Source organism: Carassius auratus, chromosome 28, assembly GCF_003368295.1.
Source record: "Carassius auratus strain Wakin chromosome 28, ASM336829v1, whole genome shotgun sequence".
Taxonomy (NCBI): Eukaryota; Metazoa; Chordata; class Actinopteri; order Cypriniformes; family Cyprinidae; genus Carassius; species Carassius auratus.
In genome coordinates, this window is record NC_039270.1 from 17,610,297 (window position 1) to 17,630,543 (window position 20,247).

Consider the following 20,247-nt stretch of genomic DNA (forward strand, 5'->3'; position numbering starts at 1 on the left):
TGCAAATATTTCAACAGAGGGATATATATATATATATTTTTTTTTTACTCATTTTTTTTTTTAAATGATCCAGTTATTTTAGATATTACTGATGTCCAAGTTATATAAAATATGAAAGGTATAAGAAGATTCTATAAAAATTCCTTCAATAAAATAAAAAGCATACTAAAACAATGGGAGAAGCCCCGTAATAAATTTCACTTTAATGCATGATGGAACAACCAAAATACACTTTCCTCACTTAATACATTCCAGTCTCTGTGAAAGAGAGCTTTAAAGGGATTGTGCTGATCAGAGGTCTGCTTCATTTCTTCTCACAGTTAATAAAGCACTACATGAACAGCATCAGCGGAACAAACTCTCAGACGTTTCAGAGCAGGGAGATGGGGAACAAAACATTTTCCCTCGAAACCAACATCTTTCTATTAGTGAAGTCATTTGAACAGCCTTTTCATTTATTTATCATTTATCTATATTCTTTTTCATCTATATTGCAACATGCTTTGTTCAATTCTCTGTACACAATTTAAATTATAAATATAAACAGATATGTTTTAGAGATAATTATATAGCTATTATTATATGCATTTTTAAAATCTAAATAAATACATGTCTTCACTGGCACAGCTTCATTGTTATTAATATATCTAATCATTTGTAATCATCTACATTAACATTGACAGTGGTGGAAACATACAACTGACCTGAAACAAACACTTATCTCGCACAGGTCACACAGAAGAAAGATTAAGAAGACAGATACAGTAATATTTCTGATTGCACTTTGATTCTATGCTAAGTACATATCCCCCCCACCCCAGACTAGACGTATCTTGTTTATGCTTACATGCTTAATAGACTGACGGAGAAAGAGTTGAGACAAAATACGCTCCAAGATGTTGATAATACAGTACATGAACTGAACTTGGCAAAAGCGTGGAGTGAAGGCAACAGCGTAAAGAGAAATGCATGGATCTGCACCTTCTTGGCATGGCATTATATTGCCCAAGCTGTGAAAGCATGTTCACATGTGCAGACACTAACACTAATGCATTTACAAAGTGATACAAACCTCTACAGAACCCTGAAGAAGCCATATTATTATTTAAAGCTTTTTTTTTTTTTTTTTTCTTTTTTTGTCAGGAAAATTATCTTCTGAATGATCTATATATATATATATATATATATATATATATATATATATATATATATATATATATATATATATATAAAACTTTGTTTTTATAATATTTTTACATAGTATCTCTTATGGTCAGCAAGGCTGCACTTATTTTCTCAAAAATACATTAAAAACAGTAATATTGTGAAATATATTTATAATTAAAGTTTTCTATTTGAATATATTTTAAAATGTTATTTATTCATGTGTTTCAAAGCTGAATTTTCAGTCACATGATCCTTTAGAAATGTCCCCCCGATGAACAATGCACATTTTAAAAGAACAGCATTTAAAAAAAATAGAAATAAATGTTTTTTAAGGAACTGAATGCATCCTTGCTGAATTAAACATACTAATTTCTTTAAAAAAGAAGAAGAAGAAGAAGAAAAAAATTCCTGACACCAAAATGTTGTGATGTTTGAGAGATGACATGAGTAACAAGATACAGAAAAATCAACAACAACAAAAAATAAAAAATCTTTCAAAAATATAAAAATAAAATAATGCATGGCCTTTTAGGGTTTCTGTAGACCTCAGCTGCCATAAGTGCAAACATTTACCAAACGCAGACTGACAAACACAATCAAAGATCAATATGTGCATGAAGAACAGTGATACAGGTCACAAAACACAATCAAACCAAGCTTTGGTGTAAAATCGTACTTGAAACATTCAAACCAGGCGATAAAAATGACCAACTGTGTTTCCCACAGATTTCCAACTACTTCAAGAACTGCAATCATATTGAAATCTGAAAAAAGAAACAATATGATTATTAAAACACTGCAGACCAAGCCAGTGGTTAGGTACGGTCTCAACTGCCTGAGCCTCAGCCAGAACGCAGCCGAGGATCAGATGATGATGAGACTATTGAGCTCCCATGTAAGATAGTATCAATGTGATAAAAGAAAACATGGACAGCAGGCTTCTGCTCATCGCCATAAACAGAAAAAACTCTCGGAGGTCTTTTCTACGGTCTTCATCTCCCGTTATAATAATGGTAGGGAGAGTGAACACAGATAACACCAAGACAGAGCCCACTATTCTACAGAGAATAGATCTATTAGTTTATGTTTCATCCCAATAAAAATTATACATAATACACCGGGAAACTCTTAGATGTTTGTGTTTTAAGTGTTAGGTTAAAGTTCTTCTCCACAGATCTCTCTCCCACCTGCAGTGACTGTCCTGTGTCAGTATTATGTGACCTCGAGCGAAGCCGGAGAGACGCGGTCACACTCGGCACGGGAGCGCAGGCTGTGCCACTGTTCCACCGGGGTGCGCTGAGAGCCCAGGAGCCGGCGCCAATGGGTGGTTTCCGGCGGGCCGCTGGAGAACTGGCCGATGACAATGCGACCAACAAAATCATTGCTGCTCTTCATGTTATGCCCATAAACTAAGAAGAAAAACATAAATATCAATGTTAAAACCAGACAGTCTGTTATCATCAGAGCTGATTTATAGATGAATTAAAGTCATTCCATAATTGATGATCTTTACACAATTATTGAACCAAACTGAATCAACAATGAGCTGATTTCAACTGTCTTTTTAGAGCTGCTTTAAAGCAGAGTTGAATTAGGTTTGCATTACTGAATCATGATTCTTCTGATTGTTACTGTAAAGCTGCTTTAAAACTGTAATGTATAAATAAAGTTAATAAAAAACGTTTTATTAGCAATGATGGTTGCTTGGAGTTTCAGTATTATGAATTGTAAATTAATTACGCTTTTCCCTCTCTATTCACTATTTTAAGACCACTTTTACATAGGAAAAAAAGGCCATAAAAAAAAAAAACTTGAAATAAACTGAAATATGATATTTAAAATTATTAAAAAATGTTAAAATAATTAAAATGATATTAAGTAAACACTAAAATAAAAACTATATATATATATATATATATATATATATATATATATATATGACAAGACACAATTCTTAAAACTTTAACTAAAATATAAATATAGTATACAAAAATAAAATTGAATTCAAAGTATTAACAAAAACTGTAAGAGGAAATCAATCATACAACAATAATAGTAACACAAATGTGTCCTCTCTTTTCTTTGTCTCAATATTCATGTCAATCTGTTTTTCTCTGCCTCAGTCCAATTTTGTTAATGGAGTCAGGTCAGAGTATGAGGCCTTGTTAATTTCATCATTGCTCATAAACAAGATTGAAGACTTTTCTTCTCTGTGATTTTCCCCTCTTTCCTGTAACTGGCGGTGGAGTGCTGGGAAAATAGCAGGAAGCACAAATAATATTGTCACAAAGCCCAGAGGTGGCAGTCAATGATGCAGCCGCACTCCAGACAAGGATCTCGCAGCATCACGACTTCAGCTGCAGACCAGAGCTGGTGATACGCCGTCAACAAGCAACATCAGCTCTCCACAAGCCGTTTATCCTACTGCATGCCAAGGACTCCTTCACCCTGCTGTGGCTAAACTTTACAGCTAAAGCTGTTATTACTGCCTACAGGAGTGAGAGCAGTATTTATCTCGGCCTCTCCTTTTCCTCATCACTATAGGAACTCAAAGTGTGTGTTAAACCACATAAAGAGGAAGGGAGACACTTCTATTTATAGTGGAGAACTGCTTTGAGAACCTTCAGACTGGATCAGCAGATGTTCTTTTGAGAGACAAAAATGTGAATATGTGTAATGTGAAGAACATCACATTTCACATAGTCTAATAATGTGTGCATACCAGTGGCATAGCAAGTCAGCCTCGGGGCCCACATGCAAAAAAATAAAAATAAAATAAAAATCGTATGGCCTGCCAAATGTTATAGGTTAAAGTGGGGTCAAATTCCGTTAACTTCACTTATTGTTGTCTTTTCTGTGGTAAATAACATGCTGTGACAATTCACAAGATGTTTTATTAAAGGTATAAATGCTTGAAAATAATATTTCATGTTTTAATAAGTCCATTCATTATTTGTAGCATACCAGCCCCCAATAATTAAATTAACCATGGTTTAATTGTAGTAAAAGTGTAGTAACCTGTCACATTCCATGGCTTTTCGGTGAATTGATTAACCACAGATTTACTTCAAATACCATGGTTAACTAATGGTTAGTAATTAAAAATTTGTTCCCTCATTTTAATCAAAAGCCCTCACTTGGCGGTCCCCTAATTTGCCCTGGCTCATATGCACTTGCCTCTGATGCACACCAAAAGTGAAGCGGATATTCAAATCACATTATTGCTTTAGATTATCCCTCCTGAGAGTAATGTAGGGCGATAAAACAATACATTTTTTGAGTCATTTGCTCAAATGAAAAAACATTGCATAATGCTCTTCTCCATTTTCTGATCTAGCCGGTTGGTCAAACTGGAAGAGTCAATAAGGACGTGTCATGCGAATTTGGAGCCTCAATCGGAAGTTGAAAAATTTAATTGCAAAAAATCATGCAATTTATGATACTTTTATGATGTGCTTTTGCCAGTGTTATTTAGTGTCACTGAGATACTAATGCAGTGTTTATTATTATTTTGAATATGATTTTCGGTAACACTTTAGAATAAGGTTCCATTAGTTAATGTTAGTTAACTACTTTCGTTAACATGAACTAAGCAAGAACAATCCTTCTACAGCATTTATAAGTCTTAGTTCATGTTAATTTCAACATTTACTAATGCATTATTGAAATCAAAAGTTGTGCTTGTTAACATTAGTTAATGCACTGTGAATTACCATGAACTAACAATGAATAACTGTATTTTCATTAACTAACATTAACGAAGATGAATAAACACAGTAATAAATGTATTATTCATTGTTTGTTCATGTTAATTAATACATTAACTAACATTAACTAATGGAACCTTATTCTAAAGTGTTACCTGATTTTCTTTTTATATTTTCTAATTTTACTTTTAGTTCAAGTTTTAGTAATTTTGTTGCACGTTTTCATCATTATAATTTTTTAACCTTTATAGCTTTTAATATGTTTTTCAGTTTTAGTTATTTTAGAACATCAGGTTAATCTAACTGAAACTGAGAAATTCGTCCAATTAGCTTAATAAAGATTTTTTTTTTTAAGATATGGTTTATTTCAGGTAGCATTTATTTTATTTTGCATAATGAGAGAGCAATTTTATGCTTTTATTTTTCAGTAACTACAATAACCCTGGCTTTGCATCCTATTTTAAGTTTTAAAAAACCCAGACCCCCTTCAATGTAACTGCACAGAAATGAGCAATCAGCATGCCATCCAAAAATTTATCGAAAGTCAAACGTGTTTGGAGAAACATGAGGGTGAATAAACGACGGCAGAATATTCATGTTTGACTTTTTCTCTTGACTATTTCTGTCCAGCAGGAAAAAATTCAAATAATCTCACTAATCTCATCCGATATTAAACTTTCTTCTATGTATAACCATACAACTCAAATAAAAGAGTTTGTTAAATCATATTCATCTGTCTTCATGCATTGCAAAATCCATGTCAGTTGGAAGACATCACGAGCTGGAAGCAGAGGAACAGGCGTGGTGTGTGTTTGGTGCAGACCCATGCACTGCACTGTTGAGCTGATCACATCACCGGTCCTGAGGGAACTGTGCTGCTCGGGGCCCTTCATACTTGATAAAACCACAACTGTGATGAGGTACAGATCATTCCTGCTGCTTTAGAATGACAAACACTGAGGCAAAGGCATCAAGGGTTATCTCATAATGCAAGAACGTCTCCTACTCCAAAAGCACAATCATGTTTCAAAGGAAGCGCATTTGAAAAGTTCAGTTAAGGGAAATCTCCAGCTCAAAACATAACCAACATGAATTATGCTGGGATGCTGACCTAAACTTTATTCTAAAACACTGAATCTTAGTATTATATAAAAAAAGAATAATAAAACAAAATAAAATACAAATTATGAATGTAGTGTTCATATTATTGTAGTTATTGTTACTATTATAATTGTATTTTTATTCTTATAATTTTAAGTAAACTAATATCTGATTACTTGATTTAAAGTTGTAATTAGTTGTAATAATAATAATGATATTAATAATAAAGTCTACATTTATTAATTTAGGGTAATATTATTAAAAATAAAACAAACATGCAGTTTTTAAATAATGTGATCAGATATTACGCTAGTGAGCATTCTAATAATAAATCTATATTATTAGTTATATAATTATTTTATTAAAAAATATATGTAATAACAATTAATATACTACTACTACTAAAATGTTATTTTGCTGTTACAAACGAATAATACATTGTTATTATTAGAATGTTAACTAAAGTAATATAACATTACATTATTTAAAAAAAAACACTGGATATTTGTGTTATGTTTTAATAATATTACTTATTACAATAAAACAATAATTAATGTAGTCTTTATCATTTATTTATTTTCTATTATTAGAAAGGTAACTAAACTAAAATCAAATTACGTAAGTCTACGACACTGAATGTTTGTACTATATGCAGTATACTCAGGCAAATACATTTATGCTGCTCGGGTACTTTAATAAAAAGTCTGTGTAAACACATTAGAAAATAAACAAACCACTAGTCAAAGCACTCCACCTTTGATTATGGGCACAATTCTGACCCCTTCCAATGTGCATGTTGGGATTCATGTTAAACAGAGCCAGAAGATCTGTTTCCACTCACTGCTTATGGACATTACACTATCATTACATTCCCATTACCTGCTCTGTCAGCGGGATCCTTCAGTTAAAGTGATACTTGTGAAAAATGACACTAGGAATTGCAAAGAAATAAAACTATGCGCTAAAGAAGAGAAAGGGATACAAAGAGAGAGAGAGAGAGTCTCATCAAACAGACCAGGAGTGAGAGACAGAGGCCAAGCAGGGCTTTGTAGTCTGAAACATCAGAGAGAAGCGCTGGGCAGGCAGCCCTGGATGCTACAACTGGGGCTGGTCAACACATGCTCACCCTTTAGCATGAGATATACCTGTCTGTAAACAACACTGTTGACTTAGCACTGATTAAACCTGAGTAAACCAGCATTAACTACACGTTGGGCTGGGCTTACTGCTCTGTACTGTCTCAAATGGCAGGTTATGAGCGCAGGCCATGCACCATCAGCCCTGTGCAATCACAGTGCATGGCTGCACCTGGGTGACGAGAGCAAATATTAAATGTCAGTGTGTACCAGTGCATGCAATCTCTGCATGAGCAACTGTCCGGGTCAGCTTGTGACTGGCAGCATCTGTGATTGAATAAATCCTATTGGAATTTAGATGAACCTTAATGAGGTGCCCCATGGCAGCCCTGGGTCACAAGCTAGATTACACTAATTGTGAGGAATTGCTCCATGTCACCTGGGTAAAAACTGGCATGTTCTACCCTGGAGATGTGGCTTTTCACCTTTAGGTATCCAACAAGACAATTTCAACTGTTAAGAATAGGCTGATGTTTAGTGTCATTAAATAATCAAGAATAGTATCACACTAAATAGCTTTCAAAAGTTATGGGGTTGGTATGATTTAAAAAAAAATGTTTTTAGAGAAGTCTTTTATGCTCCCCATGGCTACATTTATTTGAGAAAAAATACAGTACAAACTTATTGTGAAATATTATTACAAATGAACTGTTTTTTTAATTTTAATATATTTTTAAAAATGTAATTTTTAGTTACTCGAGGCTTCATTATCATGTGATACTTCAGCAATAATTATAATATGCTGCTCAAGAAATGTCTTTTTTATCATCGATGTTGAAAAGACTTGTAACAATACCTGTGAACACAAGACTGACTTCACACAGTTCCTCTTGAGGTACACGGAAGCTAAAGGACTCGTTGTAGCAGGGGTCGATGGTGCCCCTCATACAGGACGTTTTCTTAGTCTTCATCAACTTAAGGCCTGTCACCAACTGCACCTTAACAAAAGGATCTGGATACAGAGAAGAAACAGCTGGGTTGAAGTTAACATGAGTTCTTGTAATGTAGCAGATATCTCAGGGAAACAGGATACTCCGTGGGGGGAAATCTGGGCAGGGCTGGATTTTATCCATTAGGAACTAATTAGGTTACATACCAAAATGGAGCAAGACCAATAGCGAATTAGCTAAAACAAAGATTAAATATTTGACTATTGGTTAACTTTATCACATGGGGTGTGTGGCCAAAGTGATGTCAGCATAAAAGGAAAGTTTTCTCAGAGACAAAGCAAGTTATTCCATCACTATACTTTGACAACACTTGCATGGATTTCTCTAGTCACTGAAGCTCTGGTATATTTCCTCTGACATTGAAGAGAGTTGAATGTGGAAAACACACTCAAATGCATTTACCTGAGCCTTGGCACATGTCCGTCTGCAGCAGCTGCTTTGCTCGGATGATGTCCACATTTAACCTGCCAGCACTGGGCAGGTAGTTTAAGGACAGAAGAAGCTCACCAAGCTCAACCTCATTCTGAAAAACAGATAGAGAAATCAGTTTCTTGATAATGATGTCAGGAAATTAACACTTTCTGCATCTTTTTAAGTGTCAAAGATTGCAACTGAAGCTCAACAATGAGAACATTTCAGCATGAAAAAGTATCTGGTTTTGTCTAATATTAATAATATAATTTGGAACAGACAAATACACTACCATTAAAATGTTTGGGGTCATTTCTTTTTGTTGTTGTTGTATTTATTATAATTTTTTTATTAACTGAGTGCTTTTATTTAGCAATGATTTAGCAATGATTCATTAAATTAAAAGGGTCAGTAAAAACGGTTCATAGTGTTACAAAACATTCCTATTTCTAATAAACGCTGTTCTTTTGAACTTTCTAGTCTTCAAAGAATCCTGAAAGAAATCGTTAAATTGATTACAAAAATATTAAGCAACTGTTTTTAATTGATAATAATAAGAAATGTTTCTTGAGCAGTAAATCACAAGTTTTCAAGTTTTTGGACCACAAAACCAGTCATAAGGGTCTTTTTTTATTGTGATTTGAACAATATTGTAGGTTAATATGTAGCTGAGCATGACTGTGCATTTAATAACACATCCTAAACAGAGCTAGGGCAAGAAATATTTAGGAGTACTGTGGTGTGCGTACTTATAAGGCAGGACATTCTGAAGTATGGTTACAATGATTTCACATTTTACCAAATTACCTCATTTAATTCTTTGTGACCTAACTTCTCAGTTATTGAGCAGGCACACACCTACATTGACTGAAAAAGAAATAATGTGACTCGGGCGAGAGGTAATACCTGAGAGCTGGGCACCAGGGCCTTCCACCAGTGTCCTCCCTTCACTAGATCAACCTCACTAAGAGGAAGAGACACTTTCCCGATGACGCAGTGGCGTGAAAACTTGTCAAAGTCCACCACGGAGAGCAGTAGGGTGCGTCTCTGTGCCTCCAGGAAGGGGACCTCAAAAGTGAAGCGCTCTTCAAAAAACGGGTTCTGGGTCTTGCGTTTAACGCCGGTCTGCCTGGAGTTCTTGTGGTCGGGCAGTAGGCTCATCTTCACGTAGGGGTTGGAGCGGGCCATGTCTTGGCGAGCACCATCGCATGTTACGGGAGGGGGCAGGTCCCGGGCCTCGATGACTCGCACGATGAGGTGAGCGTTGATGAGGTCGTACTGTGTGCTGAAGTGCAGCATGCCCAGTTGGTAGCGCCCCTGGATCTCCTCATCCGTCAGAGAGTCAACATCATCGCTGCAGGAGTCTAGAGAATACAGACGGGGCTCCAGTTTGTGGAAGTAGTCATCTGGCGGTGTCGGGGGCTTACGCAGGGGCTGCACCACTTCCTTCCGGGGTCCCATAGCCCAAAATTCAATCGGCTTTACATCCACCATGGGGGAGCTTGGCCGTCTGGCGTTCAGACCTGCAAAATGGGAGAGCCATTAGGTGAAATTCAAGCATTCTTTCTATTCTGTATAAACTGAGAGTTGAGTCTAGACTCACTGGAGAGCTGGCCTGCCAGGGTGAAGGTGGATCGGGACGTTTCTGAGGAGGGCAGCTTGCAGTTTGTACTGGGATCAGTTTGAGTAGGTGAAGCATGGTTCTCGGCCACGGTGTGAGAATCTGTGTCTTTCTCCTCATTGCATTCATTGACACTGGAAAATATGAGTTTGTTAAGCCTTCATAGTAGCACTGACACATATGTTAACATTTATATTATTATTTCTTCAAACATTTTGGGTATGAGTGTTTTTAAAAGATGATTCTTATGTTTGCCAAGGCTGCATTTATCTGACCAGAAATACTGTAAAAACAAATTGTGAAATTACTACTATTTACTATTTATTATATATAAATAATTATTCCTATGACGGTTGAGCTGAATTGTCATTATACCATTCTTCAGTGTCGCATGATCCTTCAGAAAACATTTCAAAACGTTTCCTTTTATTATCAATGTTAAAAACAGTTGTGCATAATCTGCATAATTTTTTTTTAAGGATTGTTTGATATATAGAACAGCGTTGAGTTTGTACATTCCAGACTTTGTACAAGTCCATCTCAAGTTGAGGTCAAGACCATATTTTTATGATTAGTCAACACCAGCTCATTTGAGACTTCAGGTCGAGTCCAAATGTTTCTAAAAAAATAAAGATTTGAACTCAGATTTCAGTCTACAAAACGGGAATAGAAAGTTGAAAAGAACAGAATTGATTTGAAATAGAAATATTTAGTTACAACAACTGTATTTTTAACTGTAATTTTTAACCAATTCAATGCATCCTCTCTAAAAAAATAAAATAAATAAATAAAATAAAATCTTAGTGACCCCAAACTGCTGCAAATATACCACATTTGGAAGGCGGAACAAACTTCTGCATAGCAAAACTATTAATTCATACACTGCTAAAATATGACAAGAAGCAGGGTTTCTTGACCAACGTGGCCTGATAATAAATAAAAGCAGACAAATAAATCATAGTCTATATTGTAGGCTAAAACATAGAACCATTTGACATGAACTGAAAAACAACCGTAAAAAACATCTTACGATCCAGCACTCTGTGACTGAATCCACTTCTTAATGAATGTGCAATCACATTATTGCCCAATATTCTGTAATATTTGTGCAACATCCTGTTCAAATCTGATTGTTTTCCATGCAACCACAGAGGTAAATATTCTGCGCGGGATATCTTTGTGCAGGCCTGATCCGAGTCATCCCTTGGGGATCATCAAGGACCCTTTGTGTCCATGACTACAGCTCAGTGGGAGATAGTTGTCATAGCTACGGACGATTCTAAAGCAAATGGCCTTAGGAGTGATCAGAGGCAACGAGAGTGGCCGGACTTATAGAGTGAGGGATATGTCATGAATGTCATAATCACAGTCTGGAAGAACATGTTCTGTTCTGTTAAACATGCAGCCCTTGCATCTCCAATATGTTATGAAATGAACACTATGGTTGCATTGTTACTGGAAGCTCATAATCAAAAATCTTGCAACTAATCTAGCCATTTGGTCCCTGGTTTTGGTTTTAAACAAGCATTCAATTCCCACCCAGCATGATCTCAGTCAAACCAGCACAAGTCATTAGTCCCTGGTGACCACATCGACTCCAGTCTTTAAACAAGTGCGAATGACATTTCACAACAGGAAACTGCTGATGGTTGATAATGAATATTGCAAAATGGAAAAACAGACATCTATGGCCACCTTGGTTTAGTCCTGGTAAAAGTCATTGAATGATGTCATTAAAAGGATGCTTAAAAAAAGAAAAGAAAAGCTTGACAGCCTGTGGTGACTGCTTGGATTCAAATAACAAATTATCCCTGCTAATATATGAATCACGTCTCCATTTAAATCATATTACCCTTGCTTTTCCTGCATGGGAACACAAATAGCTCCACACCCCAGCCATTAAGAGCTTGAGTAACAGAGAATAGAAACACAGTTTCCTAGAACGTCTCAGGAAAGCCATCTGTGGCATCAATACTACTTCCATTAGCCCGCAAAACCAATGACTAAAACTAGAGATACATAATTTACCACTTTGTCAACAGTAATTAAAACTTTAAGTAGTCGAAGAAGCTTACACTCAGTAGGCGTACATATATATATATATATATATATATATATATATATATATATATATATATATATATATATATATATATATATATATATATGTAGAGAGAGAGAGAGAGAGAGAGAGAGAGAGAGAGAGAGATGTAATATACAATATGCTCCACAACACTTGTTTTTAAGTAAAGAATATCATCTGAGATCTTCATTAATTCATTAACTGATCATAAATCCAAAGCTATGATATCTGTTCACTTTGGATTGAAAATACAAAACAACCATTTTAATTTTTGAGATAATATCTGGAGTACCACATGCTGAATTAAACACAAAATGTCAATGTGACTGCACTCTAAAAAAACGCTGGGTTGTTTTTTCAACCCAACTGCTGGGTTGAGGCCGTTGGATAGGACTTTGGGATGTTTTAACCCAAGTTTGGGTTGAAAATAACTTTCTTTTTTAACCCAGCGGTCTGGGTTGAGGACGCGGACGTGAAGGAGAGCACGCACGTCACGTCAAAATCGTACGTCTCCAGTGCGAGCAGCCGCCATTTTCTCAGCGTGATAGAAGCGAGAAGCGAGTGAAAGACTATGGTAAGTAACGTTAAATATTCTAAATGTAAAGTTATCTTTTATTGTTTACCCGGTTGTATGAAAGGCGGAAGGTTTTATGAAAGGCGGAAACAAAGGAGCTTAACGTTATATATATATAAAAACGGACGCGGTTTTCGCCTCGGACACGGAGGTCTTAACTGCCTCATGTAACGTTACTGAACGGAGGATGTACTTTTAATATAACGTCTGTAAATGTATTTTGTCATATTTACATACTATTTTACATTATCTGTTCTCTTTGAGGCGTTAACAGACGGTTATGGTCACGGTTACGCTCATGTGAATTTGTCTTTTTTTTTTCGCGGTTAAACTGAATGTATGTTTGTCTCCTAAAGGAAACGGCATTGTGTAGTAAAGACTAGCATAATTATTTTGAGGCTGTTGAAGTGGTAACTGTTAAAAGTATGTTTTACATGTAATATTTCAGACTTGTCGAGCTCCTGTCTTCATTGTCCTCGCGCTGAGAGTTAAAGACACAGAAGCTGTTTGTGTGAGGAGTCACAGACCTGTGTGAGGATGAGGAGGAGGTGTTCTTCTGAAGAGAGGGACAGACGGGTTAAGGAGAGTAAACTTCAGAATAACATCAAGTTATCTTTATTTTTACTAAGACTAAAATAATGTGTGTGTTTTTTTTAGATGTTGAAATCCAGAGACAAGATAACTTCATTCTTTTGAGACTGATGTAAGTTAAATTATTATTATTTTTTTTTTTAGAAAATTAATGTTTATGTTGTGTCCTGCCTGTTAACTTCACATTTTGATGCAAAAACAGTGTGATTTTATATATATATGTATGTATGTATATGTATGTATGTATGTATGTATGTATATGTTAATATTTTATTGAAACCATTGATGTCCCTCTTTGCAGAACTCAAACTAACTGGAGTTAAGGACACACAAGTCTGCTTGTGTGAGGAGGTGGTTTTCTCAGCTTCTTCTGAGGAGAGGGAAAGATAGTTTAAGGCAAGTAAACTTCATAATTTCATGTTATCAGTTGTTGTTGTGTTTAACTAAGAGTAAAATAATGTTTGTTTTTTGTTTTTGTAGATGTTAAAAGCAAGAGACATGGGAGAGCATCATTCCTTTGAGATTTTATGTAAGTTATTTTTAGAAAATAAATTTTTCTGTTGTCTCCTGCCGGTTTACTTCACATTTTGATGCAACAACAGTGTGATTACGTGCTCATTTCATTAAGACCATTGATGTCTGTGTTTTTTATTGCAGAACTCAAACCAACTTTGGAGTTGTGTGATTTGGAGAGTCATTATTCTTGGTCTGCGCTCTTAGAGGTAAAGTTCACACAAAAAATCATTTACTTGCCCTCAAGTCATTCCAAACCTATAAGACTTTTGTCTGTCTTTACAACATAAATTAATATATTTTTAGTTTTCTCATAATATTTGTTAATCCATTTATTGTTTAGATAATCAGTATTTTCAAGCTTCATAAATATAGAGTTATTGTAGAAGTAAATTCTGATATTTATATATGAATACATCTTAAATTATATGATAGCAAACATGTATGTTCAAAATAAAATACTGGTCTCCCAGACCAGCAATGGAGGACACAAAAAGAGAATATTAAATATATTCATATGTTTTCCAAAAAATGAGCAGAGTTTGTATGAGTCTGGAAAAACATGGGGAGAGTAAATTATAAACATTTTAATTATTTGGTGAACTAACGGTTTGAAGAGCAGCCCTCCATGTACATGAATATTGTGAGGTATGTGAATGTCATGTCTGTTTTAATGTTTCAGTAAAGAAGCTTTCTGAAAGCAATATTTATTCAAACAATATCACCTGCCCTCACACTAGTGCTGCCATTATAGCCTCCTGGAGCCCTGTGGTGGACTGAGACATTAAACAACCACACAAAGTGTTGAAACTTTAAAACCGATTATTTACCTATCCTTACGGATGTGAATACACCTCTACCTGAAAATGGATAGAGTTTAATTAAATGTTTAATTTTTTCAAATGTGTTTCTCTTAGGCCACTGATGAAGAGCAGGCGGTGACTGGGATGAATCCTGGTCAGAGAGGAGAATCTTCTTTCCCCTAAACTGATGCAGCGGTGGTTTTAAAGGAGGACGCTGCCCTGGATGATGTAGAAGATGTCACATGCTGTGCTGATGGGGCTTCTTCATGATTACATCAGTTATGCTAAAGAGATCATGAAAATTGACCGTGATGCATGATCTGTATTCATGGACAATGAAAAAAACTGTAAGTGTATAATTTGTAAAAAAAAAAAAAGAAAGTTAAATGCTTTTTCTGTGTTGTTTAGTAAAAGAGTTTACACTCTGTCATTCATACACCTGCTCACATTCTTTCACACACACACACACACACACACACACACACACACGTCTGTTAAATGTTATAATATCAAAGTTAATGTTGTGATTTATTTGTGTACTGTCATGCCAGAATAGTTGGAAAAAAACCTAACTAATTGTACATTTATTGTATGTGTTTTCGTATATTTTTATACAATATACAATTGAACAAAGTCCAATTTGATCTTAAGTTATATTCATCAAATGTTCAATGCTTTGTTTATGAATTCTGTAGCTGTTAATGCCATCCTTTTCTGCATTTATTCTAATATGTTACTTTTTGACTTTTCTCTTGTTTTTAATAAATATTTTCCTTTTGGTAATTATTATTTGTGTGTAAAAGTGATATTTAAAATGAACAACATTTGTAGGTTTAATGCCTAGCTCAATTTGGGTTAATTTTAACGTAGAAATGCATTGTTTCCCCACATGGCTGTACTCTGCGAGTTCATCTTCTGCCAGCAGGAGGCGCTAAGAGCGGGAGAGGTAGGTTTCTCCGGTAACGGCTGCAGAGCAGCGCTGAGCTCACAAACGCTGCCTTATCAAGCACATGCGAAATGATATCGAACATTTTCTAAATACAGTAGTTTTCCTTCTGAAATACAGTGATTAAAAAAAAACACCCGCTCTGTTTTTTTAAACCCTGCAATATAGTCATTTTAAACCATAAAAAAGGCAACCCAGCAGGCTGGGTTAAATATGATAACCCAACTGGTTGGGTTAAAACAACCCAGCGCTGGGTTCGTCCCTTTTTGACCCAGCGCTGGGTTGTCAAAATAACCCAAATTGGGTTGTTTTCAACCCAGCAGTTTTTAGAGTGTGTACTGTAATATTCCACTTTTGGCATAGAATACTTCTGCATGCATACTGATACTGAACATTCACTTTCTTCATTTATTATTTAATTGGAATGTCATCTTCTTTTTTTTCTTCTTTTTTTTACACAAAAAGTGAATGAAAATGCAACCTAAATGTACTTATTAATTTGCATTAAATTGTTCAAAAGTGATAAAGATATTTATAGTGTTACAAAATATTAATATTTTGAATTATGCTTCTTTTGAACTTTTTTCATGTTCTACATTCATGTGACACTGATGATTTGCCATGACAGGAAAAGTTTACATTTTAAAATACATTACAATACACTGCTTTTTCAATCAATGATATGCAGTGAAGCACAAGAGGCTTAAAATATTACCAACCCTAAACCTGTATAGTATATTGTATAGTATAGCATAGCCATAAAAAATAGTTCATACTGTGAATTATTCAATAAGCAGGAGGCTAGTATTGCATGCCAAACATAACCAGAACGCACCATCCATCATCAACAATGTGATTTTGACAAATGATACCTTTGGGATTGTCTTGAGACACTGTGTATTCAATCTCAGTCTGTCTCAATTTGAGCCAGACTGTAATGATGAGAGAGTAGACAGATGAGATGAATGATAAATAGTTCTGGCTTATTTGTGGAGTGTGAGCATTGTTTGTGGGTTGTACGGGTGTGTACTCACAGCCATGATGGAGTCTGAGCTGGAAAAGGCCCCAGAATCTCCACCTCCTCATCAGTGGGCTGACAGCAGCTGCACTCCCAGCACCACTGCCAACAGGAGCGGCACGACCAGCGACACAACAGGAAGTCAGACAGTCTGGAGAGAAGACCCTGAGAACAAGACCACAGAGGGACACAAAGACGACTGACTGACCTGCACCAGATGCAGACTATACATATGGTGATAGAAATGGTAATGAATGATCTGTGCTTTTTTGTGATTCTCTACTCAACTGCAGCTTGAAGCCAAAAAGTCTAAATGTAGCACAAGCCCCAGAGAGATTCTTACATCTTTAGTGAGACTATTCTAGAGGGACTTTGAAGTAAACTAAACAAGTCAGTGCTGATACACCAAATAATACTTTTATTCGGCATGGATGCATTAAACTGATTCAAAATGGTACAAAAGATTTGTCATTCAAAAATAACTTGCTATTCAGCAAAGAGTCTTGAAAAAATGCCTCACAGTTCAATAAAAATCTAAAGCAGTGTTTTCAACGATGTTGAGCAGCAAATAAGTATATCAGTGTGATTTCTGAAGGATCATGTGACACTGAAGACTGGAGTAATTATTCTGAAAAGTCATCTCTGTCATTACAGAATATATTACATTAGTTACAATATTTCACAATAATAATGTTTTAATGTATTTTTGATCAAATAAATGCAACCTTTGTGAGCATAAGTGACTTCTTTCAAAAACATATGCAAAAAAAAAAAGGAAAAAAAAATTTGAACAGTAATGCAAACAATTTTGTTTCCCATGGTGATATGTTTTCAAATAAAACAGGAAGTTGGGCGGGACAAGCATGCTTTAGTCACTCAGTGTGACCGTTATTAGCTAGACCAGAACTGAGGCCAGATGTTTAGATAGAGGTCCTTTATGAAAGACATATTAGTCATTTTACAACACAGCTTGCTTGTTTTGATTTAGACTGACTGACTCCAAAGAGGCAGGAGAACACAAAGTTTGTCGAATAATGAATGACTTGAAACAGGATGCTGATGATCAAAAATACAAATTCAGCTCAAAGGGAAAAGGTCAAGATACAACTCTGATTTTGTAAACACAACCCCCCCCCACCCCACCAAATCTGCATTAATGAACAGATACGATATAACAGGAGATTGAATTAATACATTTTATGTCCATACCTCATTGATGGGTTCCAGCTGGTGGAGTGCAGCAGAGGGTCGAGGTCACGTCCAGGAAAGACAAAACAATATTTAGTGAGTGAGCAGGTGTCTTCACTGATCTTTCACTTTTGTGTACTCATATAAAAAATACAACATTTTAATAATTAGCGTCAATGAAACCTTATTTTAAAAAGAACAATATTAAACGTTTTATTTTTCTCGTGCTAATGTTTCTAAGACATACAATAAAGTTCAAATGTTTGGGGGTGAGTAAAATCTTTTTTTTTTTTTTTTTTTAAATATATAAAATTATAAAAGTTATTTGAAATTGTAATTTTACTGTATTTATTTTTTCCTGAAATAAATGCAGCCTTGATGAGCGTATGAGACCTCTTTAAAAAACATTAAACATTTTACACCCCCCCCCCCCCGCAACCTTTTAACAGTAATATATGCTGCTAAGTCACATGCTAACTGTTCAACACATCTGACTCATCCCCCGACCGTCCAGTTATTTACCCCTTCCTCTCAACACTTGTGAACATCTACAGGTGGATTTCTCTCCAGTCCCCCACTCCCTGCTCCAGCTCTCTCTCTCTCTCTCTCTCTCGCTCCTCATCAGCAGCCCAGTGTTGTCTAAGCAATTAGCTGTGGCTGTAACCATGGCAACAGTGATACGAGCCCCTGGCGCTCCGCACCTTGCTGCCGCTGGCTCAGGCACAGATGACTCAATAGGGTCACAGAGATGAAGGGGGGCGACTGTCCCTACAGGTCCCACTGGTCCAGCAACTGCTCTTCCCATACCATGAATCACAACACAGCGTTCAGACACACAAATACACCACCACAGAGCTTAAACGTCAAAAACAAACTGCATGCACACTATAGACAAAAATACAAATAAATGAGTGAGTCTGTCTGAATGTCTGTTGTCATTGAAAATATTAGTTTTAGATTTACTCATTAGCCTTAAATGAGATTTGCTAATTCTGTTAAAAGACTCTGTAAATCTGTACAATATCCTGGACACCACAGAAATCAGTGGCCATTTCTTTTTGAACTCACGTAGAACAGTTTCCACAGACCTAGTTTGAATATGAAATCATCTCATCCTTAAATTTCATAAATAATAAGACATTAAAGTGAATAAATACACACAAATAATATAAAATACAGCTGAAACGGTTTTAGGCCTTGACCGGAAACAATCATGACAAGAAAGATTCAGAATCAGATTAAGGACAAATGTCAGAAAGAAGACAAATCGGCAGATGAGAAGTGTAATCCAGAAAGATCCGGATGGGACAGAGTGTGTGATGGGACTCACCTGTGTGTACGCCATCCTCCTCTTACTCTCGCCTCACTGTCTCACTTCCCATCCAGAGCAACATGCCACTCTCTGGATCCAGGTTTACTCAACAAAAGAGAGAGAGAGAGAGAGAGAGAGAGAGAGAGAGAGGGAATCTGTAGATGTGAATCGAGTAATGAATTCAGGTCTCTGTGGACTTGGTTCCTCCATCCGTCCTTACTTCAGGAGTGATGATGAGCCGAAATCAAAACAACAAACAAACCCCCTCTCCCTCTCTATCAGCCGATCTCTCTATCTATCTCCTCTTCCTCCCCATCATCTTCAATCCCACCCACCCAGACACTCCTAATCTCCCTCTTTTAGTCCCCACGAATGACACACAAGACAGCCAGCTCTCTCTCCTCTCCTCTCCTCTCCCTGGAGAGAGCAGAGCCCTCCTCCCCTCCTTCCCCCTCCTGCCCCGTGCTTCTTTCAAAAACCAGTGACTCATCCAGGTTTGCAGAAGCACTGATGGATATCAAATCTGTTATGTGCATCCCTCCCCGCCTCCTCCAGTCTGTTTTTACAGCACCTCGCAGGCTGCAAACACTTGTTGTTCCCTTCACGGCGGAGCGAGTGGAGAGGCTGATGGTGAAAGCTGGGGTCTGTGTGGCCACCTGCTGCTGCTCTGACTGAGGTACGCTGACGTGCTGCTGGCTTTAAAACCTGGTTGTGTTCGGAGAGCCTGTGACTTGTGTTATCTGTATATGACAGGATGGTCATTTGTGGTGCAGCATTGTAACCTGAGTGGCTAGATCGCAAGGAACTTTAAGTTTCCTTGGAAACGGCAGGAGCACATGACCTGTTGCTGAAAGGCCTCGCTCACTAGACGTGTGGAGCACGTCAGGTTAGGAAGCCAAAAATTTCACAGAGTGTTGGACTGAACTACAGCGGCTATAAAACATACACTACACTTCAAAAGTTATTATTTTTTTTTTAAATAAATTAATAGCTTTATACAGTTAGGAAACAAAATATTTATTTTACAAATAAATGATATTTTAAGCTTTTGAGCAATCTATTCACCAAAGAATTTTGAATTTAATGTTTTTAATAAAAAAAAAAAAAAAGAAGAACAATTGCTTTA

At 36.2% G+C, this 20,247-nt stretch overlaps 1 protein-coding gene across 2 annotated transcripts; it reads right to left on the reverse strand.

Annotated features, from left to right (window-relative positions):
- Positions 1–1,446: 1,446 nt before the first annotated feature.
- Positions 1,447–19,534, reverse strand: LOC113047058 (synaptotagmin-17-like). 2 transcript variants are annotated; one of them, XM_026208311.1, is made up of 9 exons: positions 19,140–19,534; positions 17,831–17,848; positions 16,638–16,786; positions 10,076–10,227; positions 9,379–9,995; positions 8,464–8,584; positions 7,908–8,063; positions 2,355–2,576; positions 1,447–1,931 (listed from the first exon to the last, which is right to left on the reverse strand). In XM_026208311.1, the coding sequence occupies exons 1-8, from the start codon at positions 19,152–19,154 to the stop codon at positions 2,380–2,382; spliced, it is 1,425 nt and encodes a 474-aa protein (XP_026064096.1). In that variant the 5' UTR covers positions 19,155–19,534; the 3' UTR covers positions 1,447–1,931; positions 2,355–2,379. The 2 variants fall into 2 exon arrangements, with proteins under 2 accessions (XP_026064096.1, XP_026064095.1); XM_026208310.1 differs by having other exon boundaries at positions 1,447–2,576.
- Positions 19,535–20,247: the final 713 nt, after the last annotated feature.